Source organism: Neoarius graeffei, chromosome 13 (genome assembly GCF_027579695.1).
Source record: "Neoarius graeffei isolate fNeoGra1 chromosome 13, fNeoGra1.pri, whole genome shotgun sequence".
Lineage (NCBI taxonomy): Eukaryota > Metazoa > Chordata > Actinopteri > Siluriformes > Ariidae > Neoarius > Neoarius graeffei.
This window is the reverse complement of record NC_083581.1, coordinates 66,636,010-66,660,339: the sequence shown is the minus strand read 5'-3', so window position 1 is coordinate 66,660,339 and position 24,330 is coordinate 66,636,010. Positions and strand designations below refer to the sequence as shown.

At 42.8% G+C, this 24,330-nt stretch overlaps 1 protein-coding gene across 3 annotated transcripts in view; it reads right to left on the bottom strand.

The window, feature by feature from the left end:
- camta1a (calmodulin binding transcription activator 1a) overlaps positions 1-24,330 on the bottom strand; it is a 1,048,086-nt gene that overhangs the window by 117,758 nt on the left and 905,998 nt on the right. For all 3 annotated transcript variants that reach the window (XM_060938363.1, XM_060938365.1, XM_060938364.1), the window contains exons 8-9: positions 5,689-5,829; positions 1,309-3,542 (exon numbers count right to left, since the gene is read on the bottom strand). In XM_060938363.1, coding sequence (XP_060794346.1) covers positions 1,309-3,542; positions 5,689-5,829 — 2,375 coding nt within the window. The remainder of the gene's footprint in view (positions 1-1,308; positions 3,543-5,688; positions 5,830-24,330) is intronic.

Below are 24,330 nucleotides of genomic sequence, written 5' to 3'. Positions count from 1 at the left end.
CATAACCCATACCTTCAAATTATAAAGACAAATCATTCCCTTAACAAGTCTAAATAAAGAAAGAACATTGGCATAAATGTAACTGTATTAAATACACTAAAGAAAAAAAAAATTTATTTCATGTGATGAGTATATCATTCAAATATAAAAATTCATATTCAAATAATTTTTTAAGCTTCCACACTCAATAGACATACTATAAGTGAGTAGCTCAGTGAATGCTTTTCTTGCAAAGCTACTTTGACCAAGTGAATGTTACCAACATCAGTTAAATTTTTTTTTAAATCAGCTCTTGTTTTATTAGAGAGATTAGAGATTAGACAACCTTTATTGTCATTCAGTATGCAACAAGTGTACACCGAATGAAATTTCGTTGCAATTTGGATCAGCACAGAATTAAATATGAAGTGTATTAAATTAAATTATGCAGCAGCAAAAATATTATAAAGTGCAATAGTACCGGTATAAAGTGACCTGTGGAATTAGGAATATTCAAGTTATAAACAGAAGTTTAGAGTTTGGGTTTGGAGTTCATCAGTCTGGTGACCTGGGGGAACCTGGTTTGTTCTGCCATTATTTATAGAAATAATGGCAGAATTAAATGTAACATGTATTTGTGAACAGTATGTTTTGACTTTTTTTACATCACACAATTTGTTCATCTGTCAAATGATATGATGACAAGTGCAGGTTTGTCAGAGTTTCCTTTCTCAACAGTACCACAGAAGGATAATAGCTCCCCCTAGTGGAGAATCGTTCTACTCAACAGGGTGTGCATGGTATACCTGCTTGGCTTTACATCTTAAAAAAAAAAACACCACCCAAAACTATATTTTTCTGTCAGCAATATAAGGGCATAACACAACATGAGAACAACAATTAAGTTCTGGTCTGCGGTTATTTTCCGTCCTGAACATCACCCTGCACTCACTAGTCCTGAGTATCAATATTACATGACAAGTGTATATCAAAGTTCAAACCTGCTTTTTAAGCTGCTGCTGTTCTGAGGGTTTCCCTTGCAGTGTGATTCATCAGCTGAACCTGTGTGCTGAAAAATTAACCATCCACCCAAAAAGCAGATCGACTACTTATTGAGATTCAAAGCTTGCTTGGTTGTAGCTGAAATCTAGAATCCTGGCAGGCAAGGTTAATTCCTCAGAAAAATTGTGCTATGAGAGATGGGGGATGGTTTCATGCTGCTTATAATTCATCTAGTATTGTGCGTTCTTGAAATGAATGTACATAAATTATTAAATAAATGCCAGCAGATGTCAACCATCTGTTTTACTTACAGTTAAATGAACTCACCTCTGGATAGGACCATTCTGGAGAGTAGTCAGTCACCATAAATAACCTCCCTGTGGCCTGCAGCATACCCAGTGTGCCCTGCGCTACAGCTGCTGACACAACATCAGCTACATGCATGTAGGAAAGTGAGCTTGTGTCTCCAGAGGCCCCTGCACCAGCTGTTCCACCACCTAGACCCTGGGGACTGCAGCAAGACTGGAGGCAGAGGTCAGAAGTGCTGTATCCTGTTGCTCTGTTGTTCCCATCCCCCTGGCCCTGCTGCTGGTTTCCTCCTGACGCTCCCTGCCCATCTGAGCCAGGTGGTGCAACCAGCTGGTGGGCATAGAGTGCCCCACCAGAACCCACAGCAGTGACTCCTCCATCCACTGAAATGAAGTCATTGATGAGGTCAGAGAACTGGTTGCCAAAGGAGATGTCAAAGTGATCCAGGCTGATTTCCATGCCAGTGCCTCCAGTACTGCCAGTTCCAGCTCCACTTAGACCCTGGTGGGTATTGTAGAGCCCCTGTACCAGCCCAGCCCCCTGTAGAAGAGGCTGAAGCTGCTGCTGGCCATTAGTGCTGTCACTGGAATTCCCATTCCTGAGAGCCTCATTGCTTACTCCATTCTCAGAACCTTGCTGCAGGTAGTGCTCTGATCTTCCGCCCTCTGTACTGCCCCCTGCACAGGCCTGCAGGTGATCCCCAGGCTTGAGTATGCCATCTGATCTGGTGTCAGCACTACTGGCCTGACCGGAAGCTGTATTGCCAGCTTGATCATGACCAACCACATCCTCATGCTCTGTCCCAAGGGTGGAGAAGCTTCCTGGATACTGTAGTAGTTGAAGAGATCCACTCTGCCCTTGGTTCTCTGTGGTCAAGCTTCCATTGCAGTTGGGTCTGTGCTGGTTCTGGTGGCCATGGTGGTGGTGGAGATGGCCATTAGTACCAGGTGAGTCTGTTTTGACCACCTGTAATCCCATATAGGCCCTGTCATGGGAGTTGTGCTCCAGCAAATGGCTCTTTTGGCTTGGATTTTGCCTGCCTTGCTGGTTCTGGGCTGACTGTTGTGTGTCCTGAAGGAAGAAACTTGGCGAGTGGCTTTGATGGGCCAGATGAGTATTGGTCATTGTCTGGTCATAACCTACTGATGTACTGGAGGAGAAGTCAGGCTTTGCATCAATGGCACTGAAATCCATTTGCTCCAGGGTGGTACTAGGACTCAATCCTCCTCCAGAAGGCAGTAGTGAGCCTGCTGGGGTTAATGTTAGTGAGTTCTGTGGGCCTGAACCATTGGATACACTACAGCTCACTACTGCCCCCATCTGGTAGCCACTTTCCTTGGCCAGCTGCTGTTCGAAGGAGGTGTCCTCAGTCTTGATGTTCTTGATGATCTCTGAGCTGAAGCTGAAGGTGGAGTTGGACATTGGCGGAGAGTGCTGTAGGCCGTTGGTGCTGGCCACAGAGGAGGAGGTACCTGAAGAGCCATTCTCTTGCTTCAGCCCACTGCCCCCATAAGTTTGGCCCTGCTTTGGGTTATTCAGGAAGCAGTCTGGGTCAAAGTTCATAGCGGTCTCTGGTAGCTTGATGTTGCTTGAATCCAGGCTGCTTGAGAGGACAAGCTCCTCAGAAACTCCAGCCGCAGAGAGCATGGCAAGTCCATCTGTAGCTCCTGGTGTGCCTGCCTCTGTGCCCCCAGTGCCAGGAAAGGCAAACTTGTGGCTGTCAGAGGTGACAGTGAGCACCAATCCATGGGAGGTGGCATCGGGGCCCATGAGGTGAGCATTAGCACCTCCTGTGGGGGACATACTGTATACTGGATCGCCTGGTACCTCTGACATGAAGACGCTCTGAGATAGGCTGCTCATTACTGAGGCCACGTGACTCATCCCTGTAACAGCAGGGCTGTCAGCCATATCAGGGTCTGAGTTCAGGCCACTGCTAATGGACACAGGTGAGCTCTGGGTGGTATCTGGAACTTCCACCTGGTTGGTAGATGAGACCTCAGTGCTATTCTGGTGCAGTAGTACAGGCTTGTGCACTTTTCCATTGCGTTTTTCCCGTGACGTGCCCCCTCCTGTGGCCCCTGTGCCTGCTTTTCCCCCAGCATGGCTGTGTTCTGTTTTGCCTTCAGACACATCACTGTTTTGCAGCTCGGAGTGACCACTGCTGTAGGTGCCAGTGCGAGGGTCCACTTTAGGGGAGATGATACGGTGTTTAGCACTGTTACACTTGTGGTGCACACTGCTCCCAGCACCTGACAGAGACATGGAAAAAACAAGGCCAAAACATTGAGAATAGCAACCTTACCAGTGAGACAACAAAGCAGTATGTTCAATCTTTATTATGACAAAGAATGAGAGATTTTAATGGCTTCCTGCAGACATTACAGATGCATCATATCAAACATTAAATGCTAATGCATTGCACCACCTTGTTGCATATTCATTTGATCAAAATAATGTGAATAAATGATCATGCAGCCTTCATTAAAAATTGAATCTACTATAAAGTTAAATATAAATGCTTTAGTGCATGTAGCTTGAAAGTAAAAAAACAGGAATAATCTCTACCCTTTTAAGACAGCTCGATGAAATAATCTAGCCCCTGTCACGACTGAGAACAAAGCCCTCGAGTGATGTCATGATTACAAGGCATCTGTAAATCATTATAAAATCCTCAGCCAGAGCTTTTTTTAATAAGCATGTAATCTGGCAAGTGCAAAGCACAACCCCAATTCCAAAAAAGTTGGGACGTTGTGTAAACTGTAAATAAAAACAGAATGCGATAATTTGCAAATCATGGAAACCCTATATTTAATTGAAAATAGTACAGAGACAACATATCAAATGTTGAAACTGAGAAATTTTATTGTTTTTTGAAAAAATATATGCTCATTTTGAATTTGATGTCAGCAACACGTTTCAAAAACTTTGGGACGGGGGCATGTTTACCACTGTGTCACATCACCTCTACTTTTAACAATACTCTGTAAATGTTTGGGAACTCAGGAGACCAATTGCTGTAGTTTTGAAAGAGAAGTGTTGTCCCATTCTTGCCTGATTATACAATTTCAGTTGCTCAACAGTTCGGGTCTCCTTTGTCGTATTTTGTGCTTCATAATGCGCCAAATGTTTTAAATGGGAGACAGGTCTGGACTGCAGGCAGGCCAGTTTAGCACCCAGGCTCTTTTTCTACGGAGCCGTGCAGTTTTAATATGTACAGAAAACGGTTTGGCATTGTCTTGCTGAAAGAAGGAAGGCCTTCCCTGAAAAATATTTTATCTGGATAGCAGCATATTGCTCTGAAACGTGTATATATCATTCAGCATTCATGATGCCTTCCCAGAAGTACAAGCTATCCATGTCATGTGCACTAATGCACCCTCATATCACAGATGCTGGCTTTTGAACTGTGCACTGATAACAATCCGGATGGTCCATCTCCACTTTAGCCTGGAGGACGTGGTGTGCATGATTTCTGAAAGGAATTTCTACTTTTGATTCATCAGACCTCAGGACAGTTTTCCACTTCACCTCAGTCCATCATAAAAGAGCTCAGGTCCAGAGAAGGTGGTGGTGTTGCTGGATATTGTTTATATCTGGTTTTGACTTGCATTTGTGGATGCAGTAATGAACTTTTTTCACAGATGATGGGTTTTTGAAGTGTTCCTGAGCCCATACAGTGATTTCCACTACAGACACGTGTCTGCTTTTAATGCAGTGTCTCCTGAGGGCCTGAAGATCACAGGCATCCAATGTCAGTTTTCAGCCTTGTCTCTGGCATACAGAGATTTCTCCAGATTCTCTGAACCTTTTAATGATATTATGGACCACAGATGATGTGATCCCCAAATTCTTTGCAGTTTTACATTGAGGAACATTATTCTTAAATTGTTGCACTGTTTGCCCACGCAGTCTTTCACCAAGCGGCAAACCCCTCTCCATCTTTATTTCTGAGAGACTCCGCCTCTCTGGGATGCTCTTTTATACCCCATCATATTACTGACCTGTTGCCATTTAATCTAATTCAGTTTTTTTTTGTTTAGCATTACACAACTTTTTCAGTCTTTTCTTGACCCTGTCCCAACTTTTCTGAAACGTGTTGCTGTCATCAAATTCAAAATGAGCACACATTTTTCAAAAAAACAATAAAATTTCTCAGTTTCAACATTTGATATGTTGTCTTTGTACTATTTTCAATGAAATATAGGGTTTCCATGGTTTGCAAATCTTCCCATTCTGTTTTTATTTATGTTTTACACAGTGTCCCAACTTTTTTGGGATTGGAATTGTACCTGAAACCTGTAAATATCCATGCTACCATGGTGTTCTTACCATTCCGTCTGTCTATACCCGTCCTTCTCTCTTGGCCCATCTCTGTGTCTCCCTTCTGTCCCTTACCTAGCGTGCCCGTGCAGAGGCAGTTGTGAGTCCGGGGAGGAGGCTTGGTCTGATGGCTGTCCAGTATCTGTTGCACCAGCTGCTCCACTGAGAAACCAGAGCTGCTGTTCCCATTGCTGCAAGTCCATTTGATACCATGAACTGCCAGGGAAGAGAGGAAACACAGTTGTCAGCTGGTGTACAGTGCACCTGCAAGCCTATGTTGTCCCTCTCTAGATCTAATATAAGTATATTACTACATCCTTGACCAATACCATCTACCAGTTGGATCAACTGGTTTTCGAGTGTTTTTGCAATGTGAGAGCCCTTATGAAGAGGTTTACAAATTCCTCCTCTCAGTGCGCAGAGCACTGCTCATGTTTTGATTTTGTTTTGATTTCTCTCAGTGCGCTTTTTTTGTGCACACTGACATGTGCCTTTGTTTTGATTCGAGTCTGGTCCACGTGTTCACATCCACGTGTCCACGTTTTCTGAATTCATTCCTTTATTAGCTATTTATACTCTCCTATGTCGGGCGGCACGGTGGTGTAGTGGTTAATGCTGTCGCCTCACAGCGAGAAGGTCCGGGTTCAAGCCCCGTGGCCGGCGAGGGCCTTTCTGTGCGGAGTTTGCATGTTGTCCGCGTGGGTTTCCTCCGGGTGCTCCGGTTTCCCCCACAGTCCAAAGACATGCAGGTTAGGTTAACTGGTGACTCTAAATTGACCGTGAGTGTGAATGGTTGTCTGTGTCTATGTGTCAGCCCTGTGATGACCTGGCGACTTGTCCAGGGTGTACCCTGCCTTTCGCCCGTAGTCAGCTGGGATAGGCTCCAGCTTGCCTGCGACCCTGGAGAACAGGATAAAGCGGCTAGAGATAATGAGATGAGACTCTCCTGTGCCTTTGACTCATTGCAACTTTTCATCATTGTTACTGTGCCTTAGTTTTCCTTGTTCCTTGTTTTCTAGTTCTGTGTACTTTCTGGTTTTGACCTCTGCCTTTTCTGAAAGGGAAACCCTCTGTTGCAGGGTTGAACATCAAGTCCTTTAGGGTTGTAGATGGAACCTCGTTCCCGAAGAGTGTACAGTGAATGCTAGCTTCATTATGATATCACACTTAATATTAATATGAGATTAAAACACTGAATAGTTTTGATCTCATCACTGATCAGAAATTTAATACTTATCCTGGATTTAATGGGTTTAATCTAAACCTCAAAAACAAGCAGGACTATAAATAATGTGAACTTCAATCAAATGGAAAGCTTAATAAAATATGTTTGGTGAGTGGAAAGTTCAAGTATAAAAAACCTAAATAAATAGGCAAAATATGAGTGTGCATATTAAAAAAAATGTCTATTTGGATTCATCTCATCTCATCTCATCTCATCTCATCTCATCTCATTATCTGTAGCCGCTTTATCCTGTTCTACAGGGTCGCAGGCAAGCTGGAGCCTATCCCAGCTGACTACGGGCGAAAGGCGGGGTAGACCCTGGACAAGTCGCCAGGTCATCACAGGGCTGACACATAGACACAGACAACCATTCACACTCACATTCACACCTACGGTCAATTTAGAGCCACCAGTTAACCTAACCTGCATGTCTTTGGACTGTGGGGGAAACCGGAGCACCCGGAGGAAACCCACGCGGACACGGGGAGAGCATGCAAACTCCGCACAGAAAGGCCCTCGCCGGCCACGGGGCTCGAACCCGGACCTTCTTGCTGTGAGGCGACAGCGCTAACCACTACACCACCGTGCCGCCGTCTATTTGGATTATAATCACAAAAAAACTTAAAGGGCTTCTTGAATATAAAACGCTTTTGAACATAGACAGGTTGGACCCAAGTGCAGATTTTTTGCAAATTTGTAGGGAGTTGGAGGTATCTAAAGTCTGGCACACATGGGAGACTTCTCGTCACAAGTGTATTGCGATTTTTAGATGCAAGTTTCCCTTCTCGGGTAGCTGCACGTCCACGTTATCTGTGACCAGTGGGCGATTTAGGGAGGGGGATGCAAGTCACGTGGAAATCATATGACTACTTCGAGGGCGGGGATTGGCTTAGCCTTTGGAGGTGATTGCTTCGTGATTGCAAAGACACGCACACGCGGTGATATCTCTGCAACAAGCCAGCGACTGGCGATTTTTTTTGTCACAGAATATCAAGCATGCTTGATACCTGTGATCTTTCGCAAGGAACAAAAAATCGCCGTCGTAAATATCTACACATGAAGCAATTTTTTGCTTGCGCCAAAAAGTTGCACGACCAAGCGACGTAAAATTACCTGTGTGCGCCAGGCTTAAGGAGTGTGTATGATTTGGAACAGGTGTGTTTGATTAGAAGTCCAGAGACAGTCATCAGATATGTGTCATGTGGCATGGTTTGAAGTTTTTGACTTCGCTGAAAGTCATGGTAGTTGGAGTTGCTGCTTCAACGGTGACAACTGATGTGGGTCCTGTGCAATAAATATTTCATTATTTTTAAAATTGGGATCATGATGTTTTACTTGAATCATTATTTGGGACATTCCACCGAATGGGTGGCATTTGCTTATTGTACCACTCCCAAATTAAACTTAATTTGTTATATCTTTTCAACACTGATTATAATAACACACATATTTAACTATTCAAAATGTGTATTGGTCAACCTCAGGCTACGTTACAAGGTTTGGAACTCAAAGATGGCTGCATTTTTTTCAGTCCTGTTACCAAAACTCTGAAAGTAACAGGACTGAGTTTTTAGCCTAGGATTAGCTAATACATGGAATTAAGCCACATGGAGTCATCGCTAATAGCATGACCACACTTGGCACATTCTAGTGATTTACCAAAAATCTGTATTTATAAAATAAACAAATATCATCTAAGAAATAATTTAAGTAACAGGACAGTATGTTGACATTGACCTTATCAGTCGAAGTTAAAAAATCATCAAATATACAGAAAAGTAAATGAGAGAACTAACTTTTGGTCTTCCCATGGCCTTCAGAAGACACAACTGATGCAACTTCCTGTTGAGCATGTGATTTATGGAATGTTCCAAATTTGTCAGATGAGGTAATATGTTTGGGTAACAGGACTGAGTGAAAACCCAGGGACACGACTAAAATGTGTATTTTAACTAAGATATTGTGGATTTCTTATGAAAAAAATATATTTAAACCATGGAGAGGATATGGAGTCACACAACAGTGCAAAAGAAATACTGTTTCTGAAGGATTTTAATCATAATATTTCATAGTTAAGTATAAAGTTAGAGTGCGGGGACAGGTAACACATGCTATTTTTCAGTGTTTTAGGTAGTTTTTATTAATCCTTACAATTATATATCTTAAATTTGAAATCAGATCAATGTGCAGGACATTCTGTGTAATAAGGAAATGTATTTTAAAGCACATTTTTATGTGCATTTATACATATAATTTTCTAGGGACGGAAATGGCACCGATTCGGTGGAATGGCTCATTTGTTGAAATAACTTGAGTAAGGATTATGGCTATTCTATCCACCTGTGATGCCACCTTCCCCACTATACTCACTTAAAGGTGCTGACTGAAAAGTTGAATTCTGGGTAAAATGTTCTACTTCTATTGCTGTTGGAGTTTCGAGATGTTTCGCTGCTGCACACATCGTGTATCCTGTGTGTAAATGGTTTTCCGAGATAAAATATATCCCGCATTTTACGATTCCGGAGATTGCTGAAGCAAGTGAGCAACAATATCATGTGACCACCGTGGGGAGTGTCTGACCCACTTTTAACCAAAACAAGTCAAAGTGGGCAAACATGGCAGACTTGGCTCTCCCTCCAGCTAAAAAATAGCAGAAAAGAAAAGGAAAGCCTGCCTAGTGAGTGCAACTGAAAGAGAGAGCAAGGTTAAATAATAATAATAATAAGTTCAGGGCAGCACGGTGGTGTAGTGGTTAGTGCTGTCGCCTCACAGCAAGAAGGTCCTGGGTTCGAGCCCAGCGGCCAGCGAGGGCCTTTCTGTGTGGAGTTTGCATGCTCTCCCCATGTCTGCGTGGGTTTCCCCCACAGTCCAAAGACATGCAGGTTAGGTTAATTGGTGGCTTTAAATTGACGACCGTAGGTGTGAGTGTGAATGGTTGGTTGTCTCTGTGTCAGCCCTGCGATAACCTGGTGACTTGTCCAGGGTGTACCCCGCCTCTCGTCCATAGTCAGTTGGCATAGGCTCCAGCTTGCCTGGGACCCTGTAGGACAGGATAAGCGGCTACAGATAATGGATGGATGGATGGATAATAAGTTTAATTTATATAGCACCTTTCTCAAAACCCAAGGTCGCTTTACAATTATACCGGTAGGGGGAAAAAAAGTCCACCAAATAGAGGTCAGGATGTCATTCCAATGGTGTAGCAGCCACAGTCCCACCAAAAGGTGCATGAAAACAAGTCCCATACCGCCAGCACGGTTGCCACGATGCTGCCAGGCAACATCACTTGGAACACCACGCCATGGATCCACAAAGCAAGTACAGATGCACCGCCATGCAGAGCGCTGGTATGTCCCAAACCGCCTGCACAGCCGCCGCAACGCCACCGAGCAACATCGCTCGGAACACCATGCCAAGCACTAAAGGACTGCTGCACAGAACACTGGACAACCACGATGTTAAAATGAGCAACGAGCTCACTGCAGTCCATAGCTAGGAGCACAGGCATCACCCACAGCAGACCAAGGCCTGGAGGGAACCGACGCCCAAAACTGGGTCTGGCACTGCACCACAACTGGCAGACAAAAACATTCAAACAAACATCAAACTACACACACTAAATAAATAAATAAATAAATAAATAAATATAATGATGTGTAATTTTTCTGGAAAGATAATTAAATCATTCTAGCTAGCGCTTAGCAATCTTAGCCTTAGAATGCATACCGTAGGCTTGAGTCCACAGTAGCGAGTATGGAGTTATACACCTAATGTTTTGATCTTACAGAGAAAGAAACGATAACACAAAAGCAGGAACAGAGAAAAGATATATTCGTCTTTTGTTTCACGGATCTATTCGTGAATGTCAACCACAGATTACATCCCTGTAATTCAAAACTCTCCGAGGTCGATGCAGAGTCATGACCACGCGTCACTATCCTGGTGTGACACAGTTCCATCTCATCTCATTATCTCTAGCCGCTTTATCCTTCTACAGGGTCGCAGGCAAGCTGGAGCCTATCCCAGCTGACTATGGGCGAAAGGCGGGGTACACCCTGGACAAGTCGCCAGGTCATCACAGGGCTGACACATAGACACCCATTCATACCTACGGTCAATTTAGAGTCACCAGTTAACCTAACCTGCATGTCTTTGGGGGAAACTGGAGCAAACCCACGCGGACATGGGGAGAACATGCAAACTCCGCACAGAAAGGCCCTCACCGGCCACGGGGCTCAAACCCGGATGTTCTTGCTGTGAGGCGACAGCACTAACCACGACACCACCGTGCCGCTGCTGAGGAATCTTCTTTTTTTTTTTTTTAAGGCTCAAGTATGCACTCTTAATCGTCCTGTTGTAGCAATGTATCCTACTCTCACACAGGAAAAAAAAAGAGACATCTCTGGAGCAGTGCACATTTAGAATATCAAACATTTTGGCAGCCCCCAACATGAGCTGGCTTTCTGTCTCCACCTCTCGTAAAGCAGGGTGAAGTCACAAAGGGGTGGAGAGTGTGAGAGGCAGCAAACAACAGAGGCATATAGAAACAGAGAGATAAAGGCATGCTGCTGTATGAATAAGCACAAAAAGAAAGCACAGCAGCTGTCACGCACACGCACAGCAAGTGGCTGTGTCCCAGTGAGCTCTGCGCTTGGCCAGAAAAACCGTGCAGCATGCCATAACACATTACACCCACTCTGGCGTAAACTTGCAAACAAATCCGTTGAACTGAGCGAGGCTTCAAAGAGAGGCTGGAGGGAGCACCGAGGCGGCTTGAGTCAGAAACAGCAAGGGTTCAGCTACATGTAGGTTTGGAATCTCTGCTAAACAATGAATCAGGATTTGGATGGGAGTTCATAGACTGTGCAACACTTTCCCCGGTCAAATGCAAATCTAGGTTTGTGTCTTTTAAATGCATCGCAACTTTTCCATGTGCACTCCTTCCCATACCGTTCAAAAGTTTGGGGTCACCCAGACAATTTTGTGTTTTCCATGAAAAGTCACACTTTTATTTACCACCCTAAGTTGTAAAATGAATAGAAAATATAGTCAAGACATTTTTCTGGCCATTTTGAGCATTTAATCGACCCCACAAATGTGATGCTCCAGAAACTCAATCTGCTCAAAGGAAGGTCAGTTTTATAGCTTCTCTAAAGAGCTCAACTGTTTTCAGCTGTGCTAACATGATTGTACAAGGGTTTTCTAATCATCCATTAGCCTTCTGAGGCAATGAGCAAACACATTGTACCATTAGAACACTGGAGTGAGAGTTGCTGGAAATGGGCCTCTATACACCTATGGAGATATTGCACCAAAAACCAGACATTTGCAGCTAGAATAGTCATTTACCACATTAGCAATGTATAGAGTGGATTTCTGATTAGTTTAAAGTGATCTTCATTGAAAAGGACAGTGCTTTTCTTTCAAAAATAAGGACATTTCAAAGTGACCCCAAACTTTTGAATGGTAGTGTACATTAGCCTTTGAGATATCGTGTTCACAAGGTTTTGGGACGGACGCACGCACGGACGGATGGACGCACGGACAGACGGACAACCCGAAAACATAATGCCTCCTGCACCTTAAGGTGGAGGAGGCATAAAAACAAACAATCTCACACACATCTCCAACTGAAAACAATTATGAACTTGAGTGAGATTGAGGATATAGAATTCAGACCATACTGACAGTACTGGCATTTCTACCTCTGGTGTTTTTTTTTCTCACTGGTTTCCAGTGTTCTGGGGACACAGTGGTAGGGTTCATTTTTAATTTAAAAAATAAACAAACAAAAACAAAACAGACCACACCCACTTCGGTTTTCAATCCAAATATAGTTAACAGTTATTCCACGAAATCGAGTCTTACATGAGCTGATAGCCGACGAGGCACGTAGCACTGAATTGGCTATAAGCCATGTACGACGAGATTGAGTCAAATAACTGTTTTATTCTATCCACATTTACTGGATTTTGAGAAACAGAGCATTTTTATTTTTATGCAAATTCATTAAATAAAAACTTTATACAAAACGTCCGACAAAATTATTTCCGCTTAGAATGTAAACAAACCGGCAAAACGACAGTAGCAATTTGTGAAAAATGCTATAATAATAATTCTTGAAAAATAAAAAAAAAGATATGTTCTAACCATCAAATATTTTCATTCCATATTTTTGGGGGTTTTGTTTTCGAGTAGAGTTTTTATTTCATCCTTGGTTGGTTCAGCAACACGCTCTGCCATTTTGTTTTTCTCTACTCACGGTATATGAGCTGATAGCCTAGTAGTAGAGTAGCCAATCAGAGTAAGCAATTGCTCATATCACTGGAGTGATAGTTGCTGGAAATGGGACCTATGGAGATATTGCACCAAAAACCACACATTTGCAGCTAGAATAATCATTTACCACATTAGCAATGTATAGAGTGGATTTCTGATTAGTTTAAAGTGATCTTCATTGAAAAGAACAGTGCTTTTCTTTCAAAAATAAGGACATTTCAAAGTGACCCCAAACTTTTGAACGGTAGTGTAGGTCCCTGCTGAATTCGGGAGAATGGCAGTGATGTATAACCAGCGCATCATTGTCTCTCTCACTTCGTCCATGCGAAAACGTTCAATCAACATCCATCTAGTCACATGACTTGTCCTGGTAGCCTTTTAAAGGAACTATACAGTATGTTTTCTTCAGACACTTATGTTGTTTCTGAGTGTGTACTAGAAATATGAATACATTATTTATATCTCCCCCGCTCCGATGGTGTGTGTGTTATACTGGTTTAACTCTGTCCGTCCTTTCGTCCGTATCTTCGTATCTCCGTTCGTCCGAAACACCCTTTTTCTCAGCAACCACAAATCACAGCCGCTTGGTACTTGGTACCAAACTTCAGCTTGGGGTTCTATACCGTTTTCAGGTCTGCCACACATCAACTTCCTGTTTACTGACTGAATGTATTTACGAAATATATAGCGTGGATTTATAAAATTTTCAAAACATTTTTCTCAGCAATTACAAATCACAACTGCTTGATATTTGGTACCAAACTTCAGCTTAGGGTTCTATACCATGTATACCATTTTCAGGTCTGTCGCACATCAAGTTTCTGTTTACAGACTGAATGTACAGTATTTACGAAACATATTGTAAGGTTTTATTCCTTTGTAAGGATAAATAATTGTAAATATTTATTCTTGACCAAGAAGGCAGTAATTTATTTTGTGACAAAATTGTAAGGATTTATTTTTAATGTTGTTCTGTTCTGTTATATTTTACTATTTCAGCTAGAAGGCATTGAATTCTGTGTAACTTGACCACATTACTGTATGACCTTCTGTCTAAGCTAGACACATTGCTCGAGACGTAATATTGATATCTTTTGGAACATTCTATCTCTGACCTAAGGTTGTGCATAAATGTTGATATCTGTTAGAACATCTGCTAATATGAAATGTATACAGGATATATTTTCACTCACACACATACATATTAATGGAATTAAGATGTGTTTTGCTCAGTCCAAGGTTTACTGACCTACGTCATCATACCATCACACCATAGTCTGACATCCTACGACGCACACACACCCACAGCTGCATATCCAACGCGTATTTGGGATTAAAAGTTAGATTTAAAGCCATGATTTAAGTTAGTTTTATAGCTACACGTGATTTAGGATTGTTAGATTTAACCAGTCTCTTCAGTGTTTAATTTGAAATTGAAATGATTGAATGTTAGATTTAATGTTAGATTTAAAGCCATGATTTAAGTTAAGTTAGTTTTATAGCTACACTGAAGAGACTTAGAGAAACTCGAGTGTGCATTTACAAAGTTTCCGTAACACTTTTCTCAGCAACTACAAATCACAGCTGCTTGATATTTGGTACCGAGATTCAGCTTGGGGTTCTATACCATGTATACCATTTTCAGGTCTGCCCCACATCGACTTCTTGTTTACCGACTGAATGTATTTACAAAACATAAAGGGTGGATTTTGACGCTATTTCAAGAAGCGAAATGCTATTTCAAAATGACAGTTTACGAGGATGCTGTTTGAAATCCCTGGGGAGAGACACTGCTCTTTACTCACATGTTTCAGGGTTAATTATTTGTTGAAGTCACCATTCATAATAAGTGTCCTATTCCTTCGATTGTTTGCGTTCTGATATAAGTGAGAGCGGGGGGGGGGGGGGGATACGTAAGTGAGCAGTAGCTCACAGTTGATCTTGTTTAGAATGAACAGATAATGCCTTCTAAACAGATACAAATACAAAAATGAACACACTATTCTGGGTTTTTTGGTTTGTTTGGGGTATCTTTTCTAACCCCGTCCCCATGTTGGGAGAGCAGTGGCCTCTCTAAATAGAACTGCTTTCATATCTAGAAGCTATGGCCTAATTGTTAGCAAAGTAGTTTTGGGACTAAAAGGTTGCTGGTTCAATTCCCTAAACCAGTAAGAATAGTTTCAGTGCCCTTAAGCAAAGCACCTAACCCCAGGCTGCTCTGGATATGTTGTATATCATTCTAGATAAGAGCATCTGTGAAATGCCTGTAAGGTATTGTATTTTTATTTTTATTTTTTAGAAAGCTTATAAGACAGGTTCACAGGACATCTAGTTGATATTTGCATCAGGACTGAGGTCCCACAGGACACAACAAAAGTCATGTGAGCAGGAGATTTATACAGTACTTTCACGTAGATGAGAGCAAGCAGTCAGTTATGAAGCTTGTGGGACAAAGAAACACCACGTCATAGGCTTCTAGGTTGTTTACGTTTTGGGAAATGCAGCTAATTCAATTCATTAAAAAATATCGCTGGCATGGACAAACTAAAGTAATAACTATGATCTAATAAAAACAATCTATAAACTAGATAGAACTCAACGCCAACGGCGTCAATGGGGATGCCTCCGCCTGGTAGACTACACGTCTTATTAAGTTGTGATTTGGGGATGGACATTTGACCTCACAGTAATCTTGACCTGTGACCTTTTAACCTCAAAATCTAATCAGTAAATGTTTGTCCCCAAATGCACAAATGGTGAAAGTTTGGTGAAATTCCTTTCATTTGCCTTGGAGATATTGTGTTCACAAGGTTTTCGGACAGACATTTGACCTCACAGTGACCTTGACCTTAGACCTTTTGATCTCAAAATCTAATCATTTCATCTTTGTCCCAAAGTGCACAAATGGTGAAAGTTTGGTGAAATTCCTTTCATTAGTCTTTGAGATATGGCGTTCACAAGGTTTGGGGATGGCCATTTGACCTCACAGTAATCTTGACCTGTGATCTTTTAACCTCAAAATCTAATCAGTTCATGTTTGTCCCAAAGCGCACAAATGGTGAAAGTTTGGTGAAATTCCTTACATTAGCCTTTGAGATATCGTGTTCACAAGGTTTCGGGACGGACGGATGCACGGACGCACACACGGACAATCCGAAAACATAATACCTCCTGCACCTTAAGGTGGTGGAGGCATAAAAACAAACAATCTCACACACATCTCCAACTGAAAACAATTATGAACTTGAGTGAGATTGAGGATATAGAATTCAGACCATACTGACAGTACTGGCATTTCTACCTCTGGTGTTTTTTTTCTCACTGGTTTCCAGTGTTCTGGGGACATAGTGGTAGGGTTCATTTTTAATTTAAAAAATAAACAAACAAAACCAAAACAGACCACACCCACTTTGGTTTTCAATCCAAATATAGTTAACAGTTATTCCACGAAATCGAGTCTTACATGAGCTGATAGCCGACGAGGCACGTAGCACTGAATTGGCTATAAGCCATGTACGACGAGATTGAGTCAAATAACTGTTTTATTCTATCCACATTCACTGGATTTTGAGAAACAGAGCATTTTTTTTTCAAATTCATTAAATAAAAACTTTATACAAAACGTCCGACAAAATTATTTCCGCTTAGAATGTAAACAAACCGGCGAAACGACAGTAGCAATTTGTGAAAAATGCTATAATAATAATTCTTGAAAAAAAAAAATGCTCTAACCATCAAATATTTTCATTCCATATTTTTTTGGGTTTTGTTTTCGAGTAGAGTTTTTATTTCATCCTTGGTTGGTTCAGCAACACGCTCTGCCATTTTGTTTTTCTCTACTCACGGTATATGAGCTGATAGCCTAGTAGTAGAGTAGCCAATCAGAGTGCGCGACTGCTCATATCCAGTGAATGTGGATAGAATAAATATGGATATTTGGTGCACTAAAGAAATACAGATAGTGGTATTGCATCACACTTTAGTGTGTCTGAAACATTTCAAATGAGTTTTCTCCAAAAAAAAAACCTCGACAGTACACTACCGTTCAAAAGTTTGGGGTCACCCAGACAATTTTGTGTTTTCCATGAAAAGTCACACTTTTATTTACCACCATAAGTTGTAAAATGAATAGAAAAAATAGTCAAGACATTTTTCTGGCCATTTTGAGCATTTAATCGACCCCACAAATGTGATGCTCCAGAAACTCAATCTGCTCAAAGGAAGGTCAGTTTTATAGCTTCTCTAAAGAGCTCAACTGTTTTCAGCTGTGCTAACATGATTGTACAAGGGTTTTCTAATCATCCATTAGCCTTCTGAGGCAATGAGCAAACACATTGTACCATTAGAACACTGGAGTGAGAGTTGCTGGAAATGGGCCTCTATACACCTATGGAGATATTGCACCAAAAACCAGACATTTGCAGCTAGAATAGTCATATACCACATTAGCAATGTATAGAGTGCATTTCTGATTAGTTTAAAGTGATCTTCATTGAAAAGAACAGTGCTTTTCTTTCAAAAATAAGGACATTTCAAAGTGACCCCAAACTTTTCAATGGTAGTGTATGTCTCATCTCATCTCATTATCTCAAGCCGCTTTATCCTTCTACAGGGTCGCAGGCAAGCTGGAGCCTATCCCAGCTGACTACGGGCGAAAGGCGGGGTACACCCTGGACAAGTCGCCAGGTCATCACAGGGCTGACACATAGACACAGACAACCATTCACACTCACATTCATACCTACGGTCAATTTAGAGTCACCAGTTAACCTAACCTGCATGTCTTTGGACTGTGGGGGAAACCGGAGCACCCGGAGGAAACCCACGCGGACACGGGGAGAACATGCAAACTCCACACAGAAAGGCCCTCGCCGGCCCCGGGGCTCGAACCCAGGACCTTCTTGCTGTGAGGCGACAGCGCTAACCACTACACCACCGTGCCGCCCCGGTAGTGTATGTGTATTTTTAAATAAATATGCATTTTTATAAATTAAAAAAAAAAAAACAGTTGAAGGGTGCCTTTCTGTGTCTTCCTAGTTTAAAATGAGAATGCAGTAGGAGGAAGGTTATGGATCGTTCTGTCTTCTTGGAAACAGGTGCACCTGTGAGTCCATCCCCAAATTGCACACTTCTATACACAATAGTGTGCCACCATCTGTTACTTCATATAGCAGACTGCGATTCAGAACAATAGTGTGTGGTTTGGGATGAATGTAGCCTGTTTCACGCTTGATTGCAGTAGTGAGCCAATCAGAGTAAGTGTGTTAATGCATCTCTCATGTTGCATACAAAAAGTCATGTAAATATAAGAAGAGTTTTTGCTATTGTTAAACTGAAGAAACTGTACTGGGTATAAAATTCACATTTTTTCAGTGTTGTTGTAAAAGTGTTATAGAAAGAAGCCATTTTTTTTTCTTTTTTCACAATACAGCCACTTTAAACTTTGGGATATAGAAATCAAAATTAGAAGTTAGAGCGGGCAGTACGGTAGAGCAGCAGGCGGTATTGCTGCCTCGCAGCTCCGGGGTATTTATAGAAATTGGGATGAGCATCAGGAATGGTTATGGGTTAATTCATTACATTAACTGGATTGCTTGTGACATCTAATCCTACTTCAGTCAAGTCAAAGAGTCCCATATACGTTTTTTCGTACGTACGTTGGGGAGTGCCTGTTAGAGAGCACACTCTGTCTAGGCCGTCGGCATGATGAGGTAGGTAGGGTGGCCAGTTCCTTTCCTCGCCGCCTTTTAACTTCCCCAGTGTTTCCACCAGGTCCCCATTCACTGCTGGGTGGACAGGAGGCGAGCCCCAGATCACCGTCCGAGGCGAGGCTCGAACCGGGGACCGTTCGCTTGGCGGTCAAGCGCTCTAACCACTTGGCCACCTCGCCTCTTCTAATCCTACTTAGACTGCACTTATTTTAAGGGCCTGGCCTTAAATATGGCCACATGACTCGCAAGTGTGCGTTTTTGTAAAGATAATAACAGGAAAGGAATGACGAGTTGTCTACAGTTCTTTTTCTTTCAGCTGCTCCTGTTAGGGGTTGCCACAGTGGATCGGTTCCGCATTTTTGATTTGGCTTAGGTTTTACACCGGATGCCTTTCCTGACACAGCTGCGAGTTGGCCTAGTGGTTAGCATGTCCACCTCTCAATCGGGAGACTGCAAGTTCTACTCGCGGTCAGACCATCATAAAAATGGTGCCTACTGCTAACTAGCAAGGCAAGGCACGCTGCAATGCAGATGCGAGTAGGGAGTCAAGCTCTTCTGGTTACTGTAACCCTAGCTGTATAGGCGAGAGGTCGAGGGCTACGGAAACAGAGATCGACGCTGCCCAGTGTGCTTTAAGGGCCTGGTTAGTACTGGGACGGGAGACTGCCTGGGAAGACCAGGGCATGGCGCAAGAAGGACTTTAGACTTCCTGACACAACCCTCCCCAATCTATCCGGGCTTGGAACCTGCACTAAGTCTGCACTGACTTGTGGAACCCCAGTAGCTGGGTATTTTACCTAATCTACATGTCTTTGAACTGTAGAGGAAACCCACGTGGACACAGAAAGAACATGCAAACGGCCCCCATTGGCCATGAGGTTCAAACTCGGAACCTTCTTGCTATGAGGCAACAGGGCTCATCACTGCACCACCGGTTAATTATCTACAATTGTAAACATTTAATCAAATTTTTAGCAGTAGATACTTACACACAAATGCAGAACTCAAGTAAGCTAACTTTATTCAGGCACATAAGATTTTCATTATTTCTAAGGAACGAATGTCCTTGTAATGGCGATGAATGAAATCTCAATGTATTGCACAGTATCAAAAGTAGTGAAACATTTTGTGGAAGCATAAAATTACAAATAATGTAAAGAAAAAAACGCAAATTATTTTAAATCTGTTAAAGGTGAACTTATTTTTATTATCAAAATTCTATTTCTCATTTTATTAAATATAGGAATGCATTTTTGATCGCTATTTTGTCGCTGCTATAGCAAGTTATGAGTGTTTGAAATATGCTCTGTAATATATCAGTCCATATGTCAAAGCGACGGACATAAACGAGATTCGTTGAGACCTGTGCGAGACATCGTAGGACGGAAGTAAAACGTACAGCGGAAATCAAAGTGCCCAACATCTGCCAATGTTGTCAAAAGACGCGCGCGCCCCCTTTCGAATGCTGACGTAATCAAAACGGAAGTTTTGTTTATTTTGATTAGCCTAGTAAACTAGACCCACCCGCCTAGCGGCCAAAAATATTTTTGCCTACGAGTGGGTCTAGCCTCGGACCATATCAACAACACACCTTGGGCATCAAATCGTGCCCGCCAATCACAACGCAAGGTTTTTGTTTGGATTCTTTGGGCGGGCTTTTGCAGGAGTGATGACAAGGCTGCGCGACGCTGGAGAAAGCACAACAGGAAAGATGGCTACGGCTATTGAACAGCGCTCGTTTGACTCCGCTTTGGAATCGGTTTTAGAAGAATTAGACTTGGAGTTTTCGTTGAAACATGAGCAGGAAGAGGCTCTCCGCTCATTCCTTTTCAAGAAGGATGTATTATTATTAAATATTCACATTTAGTCTGGCTTGCCAGGCTAGTGTCCCTCTCCACATGCTGTTTGTTTACCCTCCCCCACTGCTTTCTGTCGCTCTGACTACGTCACAGTCACTGTTACGCTGATTGGTCAGAGCGTTGGCCTATACGCACAGAGACAGTTTGAAAGACAACGGGTTGTTCCTACCCACACCCTTCGGAAATGTCTACGACCGAGACCAGACTAAATATTCACATTTAGTCTGGCTTGCCAGGCTATATTTTGATAGCAATTAGGAAAGTTTGAAAAAAGTAGGCGGTAATCGTCATTTTAAACTCGTTTTTGTGCAATATTTCGTTTGGAAAACAGTTTTCAAAATGGCGGCACTGACACCTGGCTGACGCTTCACGTTTCGAAGTCTCGTACAAGTCTCGTGAAGATCGTGCGGACTGTCGTGGACCAAACGAACTAAATTCAACACGGCTAAAAACTGAATAGGACGATAAGTATAATATTTAATTGCAATTAGTTGCCAATACGAGTCACGGTATAAGGTTACTAAAACCGAAAACGTAACTGAATAACACGTTAATTAAGAAATAAAGCAAGTTGAAAAAACGACTTCAGTCCTCCTTTAAAATCTCTCGTAACATAAGCATAATGCTTCCTCTGAGGACTGAAATTCCTCAATAGCCACTTTGAGAATGATGGGGAAGCTGAGATATTCCATTCCTCCCTTATGAATGGAAGCTGTTTGTGTAACATACAGGCCACTCAAAGGAACATGTTACGACTGTACGAATGTATAATGTACATATGAATTATGCAAGGATAATACAGTGTACAATTTATCTGCTGGAAATCATCTCGGCTTGACAGGATGCTCCACATTCAGAGAGTTACCACTAGGTGGTATTGTTGTTCTTCAGGTGCGTTTCTTCTGGTCATCTGACACCATGGACAGAGACAGTCGCCTTGTCATTGGGCTCGCGGCGTAGCATGCCTGGTATGAGATGTTCCAACCTTCCTCCATTGTTCACACTGTTTCGAAAGTTAATGACTTAATGCATTTCTGCAAATTGTTCAATGCAGATCAGAGAGCAGGTGTAATAAACAACTTTGTTTACACGCCTGTCCTGAAGTCAAGGGGTGGGGTGCGGGTGGGGGCATTTAATTGATTGCCACAGAAGGTGATGGCAACTCGCGCACGTGATTAGAATGCCGTCTGCATTCACACAGCTGCCTCCCTGCCTCCAAAAGTGCTGACAGCAAAGAGGTGGATACATATATTCATTACATTGACAGTCCCGTCCCAGTTTAAACGATCCTTGCAGCTCGTCAGGCATATAGACGTGTCCTTACAAGATGCCAGGCAAACATCATCATAAGGTTGCTGTTCCTGCTATGCTCTGATTAAAGATGTGTCCTCAGATCTTTGATCTGGACCACTTTTTTTTTTTTTTTCCACAAACACCCACATGTACCAGCGAACATCCTGTGCATTCTCTATAAGGAGTCTCTGGCGGGAAACATATGTGTGAAGGATTTCTGGTGAGTCAGACACTCTTCCTCCTACACACTCGCATCAATCAATAACACTGCTGCCCTCCTCCACTGAATGCCAGGAACCCAGTGCATGCTCACTCTGTTCGCCAAGCAAGAGAGGAGACCCAGACAAGCAGTGCACCCAGACCCGGAAACAGTGGAATCGAGCGTGCACCCAGTGCTAGGCCTCAAAAACATCTTTCTTTTTTTTTTTTTCTTCTAAAACCTTTGTAATTATACATTTTTAAAGATGAGAGTTCTCTGGGTTGGAACCAAACCATTAGCTCCTCATCAAACACTACAGGGGCATCAAGCCCTTAGGCTTGGGATGTCATGTCTTATGTTAAACACAAAGGCATGCAAAAGAAAAAGAAATGGGACCAAGTCTAATAGATCTAATGGGTCTCAAGGGATTGGGATCAAGTACAAACAGGATACTAACGATCTTAAATGAGCGGTTTAGAAATGTTAGAGCCCTCTGCTGCCGGCGAGGCAAACTGCAATATCTCATCTCATCTCATTATCTCTAGCCACTTTATCCTTCTACAGGGTCGCAGGCAAGCTGGAGCCTATCCCAGCTGACTACGGGTGAAAGGCGGGGTACACCCTGGACAAGTCGCCAGGTCATCACAGGGCTGACACATAGACACAGACAACCATTCACACTCACATTCACACCTACGGTCAATTTAGAGTCACCAGTTAACCTAACCTGCATGCCTTTGGACTGTGGGGGAAACCGGAGCACCCGGAGGAAACCCGCGCGGACACGGGGAGAACATGCAAACTCCGCACAGAAAGGCCCTCGCCGGCCAAGGGGCTCAAACCCGGACCTTCTTGCCGTGAGGCGACAGCGCTAACCGCTACACCACCGTGCCGCCCGCAAACTGCAATATAGCAATGAAAAAATTGTATGCTTCCTGAATGACCTTTGAACTCATCTTACTCTAAGTCTTTGTCAAAGCCATCACATGACTTTATTTTGCGTAAATTTAATAAGGATCCATGAACTGATTACTCCCAATTTGAGCTTAGCTCTGGATGAGGGTCAGATTGTATTATTTTGAAAAGAAGCACCAGGGAAGGAGCGAAAAGGCAGGAAGAGCTTTGATATGACAGTTGCCTTTATGTTATGCAATCAGTATAATACTGAAGGGTCTCTGGTTAAATCCCGAGCTCGGTTTACTGTCTGTCCGAATTCTTGCTGTGTCCACGTCCTCTGGGTTTTCATTTCCAGAAACATACAGGGAGACCAACTACTCTAAATAGCCCCTAGGTATGTGCATGCATGCGTGTGTGTATGTTTGTGTATGGTCTGTCGTGACTGGTGTCTCATTCAGGGTCATACTCCTGCTTCATTCCCAGTTTCCACCATGACCCTGACCAAGATAACGAGCTTATTAAAAATGAATGAATGAATGAATGAATTATAATGACATGGTAAAGAAAGGGGAGAAATTCTCATCCCATTCTCATTATCTCTAGCCGCTTTATCCTGTTCTACAGGGTCGCAGGCAAGCTGGAGCCTATCCCAGCTGACTACGGGCGAAAGGCGGGGTACACCCTGGACAAGTCGCCAGGTCATCACAGGGCTGACACATAGAGACACACAACCATTCACACTCACATTCACACCTACGGTCAATTTAGAGTCACCAGTTAACCTAACCTGCATGTCTTTGGACTGTGGGGGAAACCGGAGCACCCGGAGGAAACCCACACGGACACGGGGAGAACATGCAAACTCCACACAGAAAGGCCCTCGCCGGCCACAGGGCTCGAACCCGAACCTTCTTGCTGTGAGGCGACAGCGCTAACCACTACAACACCGTGCCGCCCAGGGGAGAAATTATTATCTGAAATTATTGGGAAGACCTCTCAAAAGAATCTTTTTGGCGAACCAATTCCTACAACTTCAGGTAACCAGTCTGTAAGTATTGTGCTGTACCAGTTCATGGATCCAACTGAGCAACTTCAGACTTTAAACAGCATCTTCAGGTGAGTACTTGTACTGTTTATGGCCCAAGCCATTTAAAAAATAGAGATCTACATTATTTATATCTGAACTAGACTTCTACACAAGAATCCGACACAAGTTAAGGATTTCATATCCATTTTGAATAAATGCTGGTATTT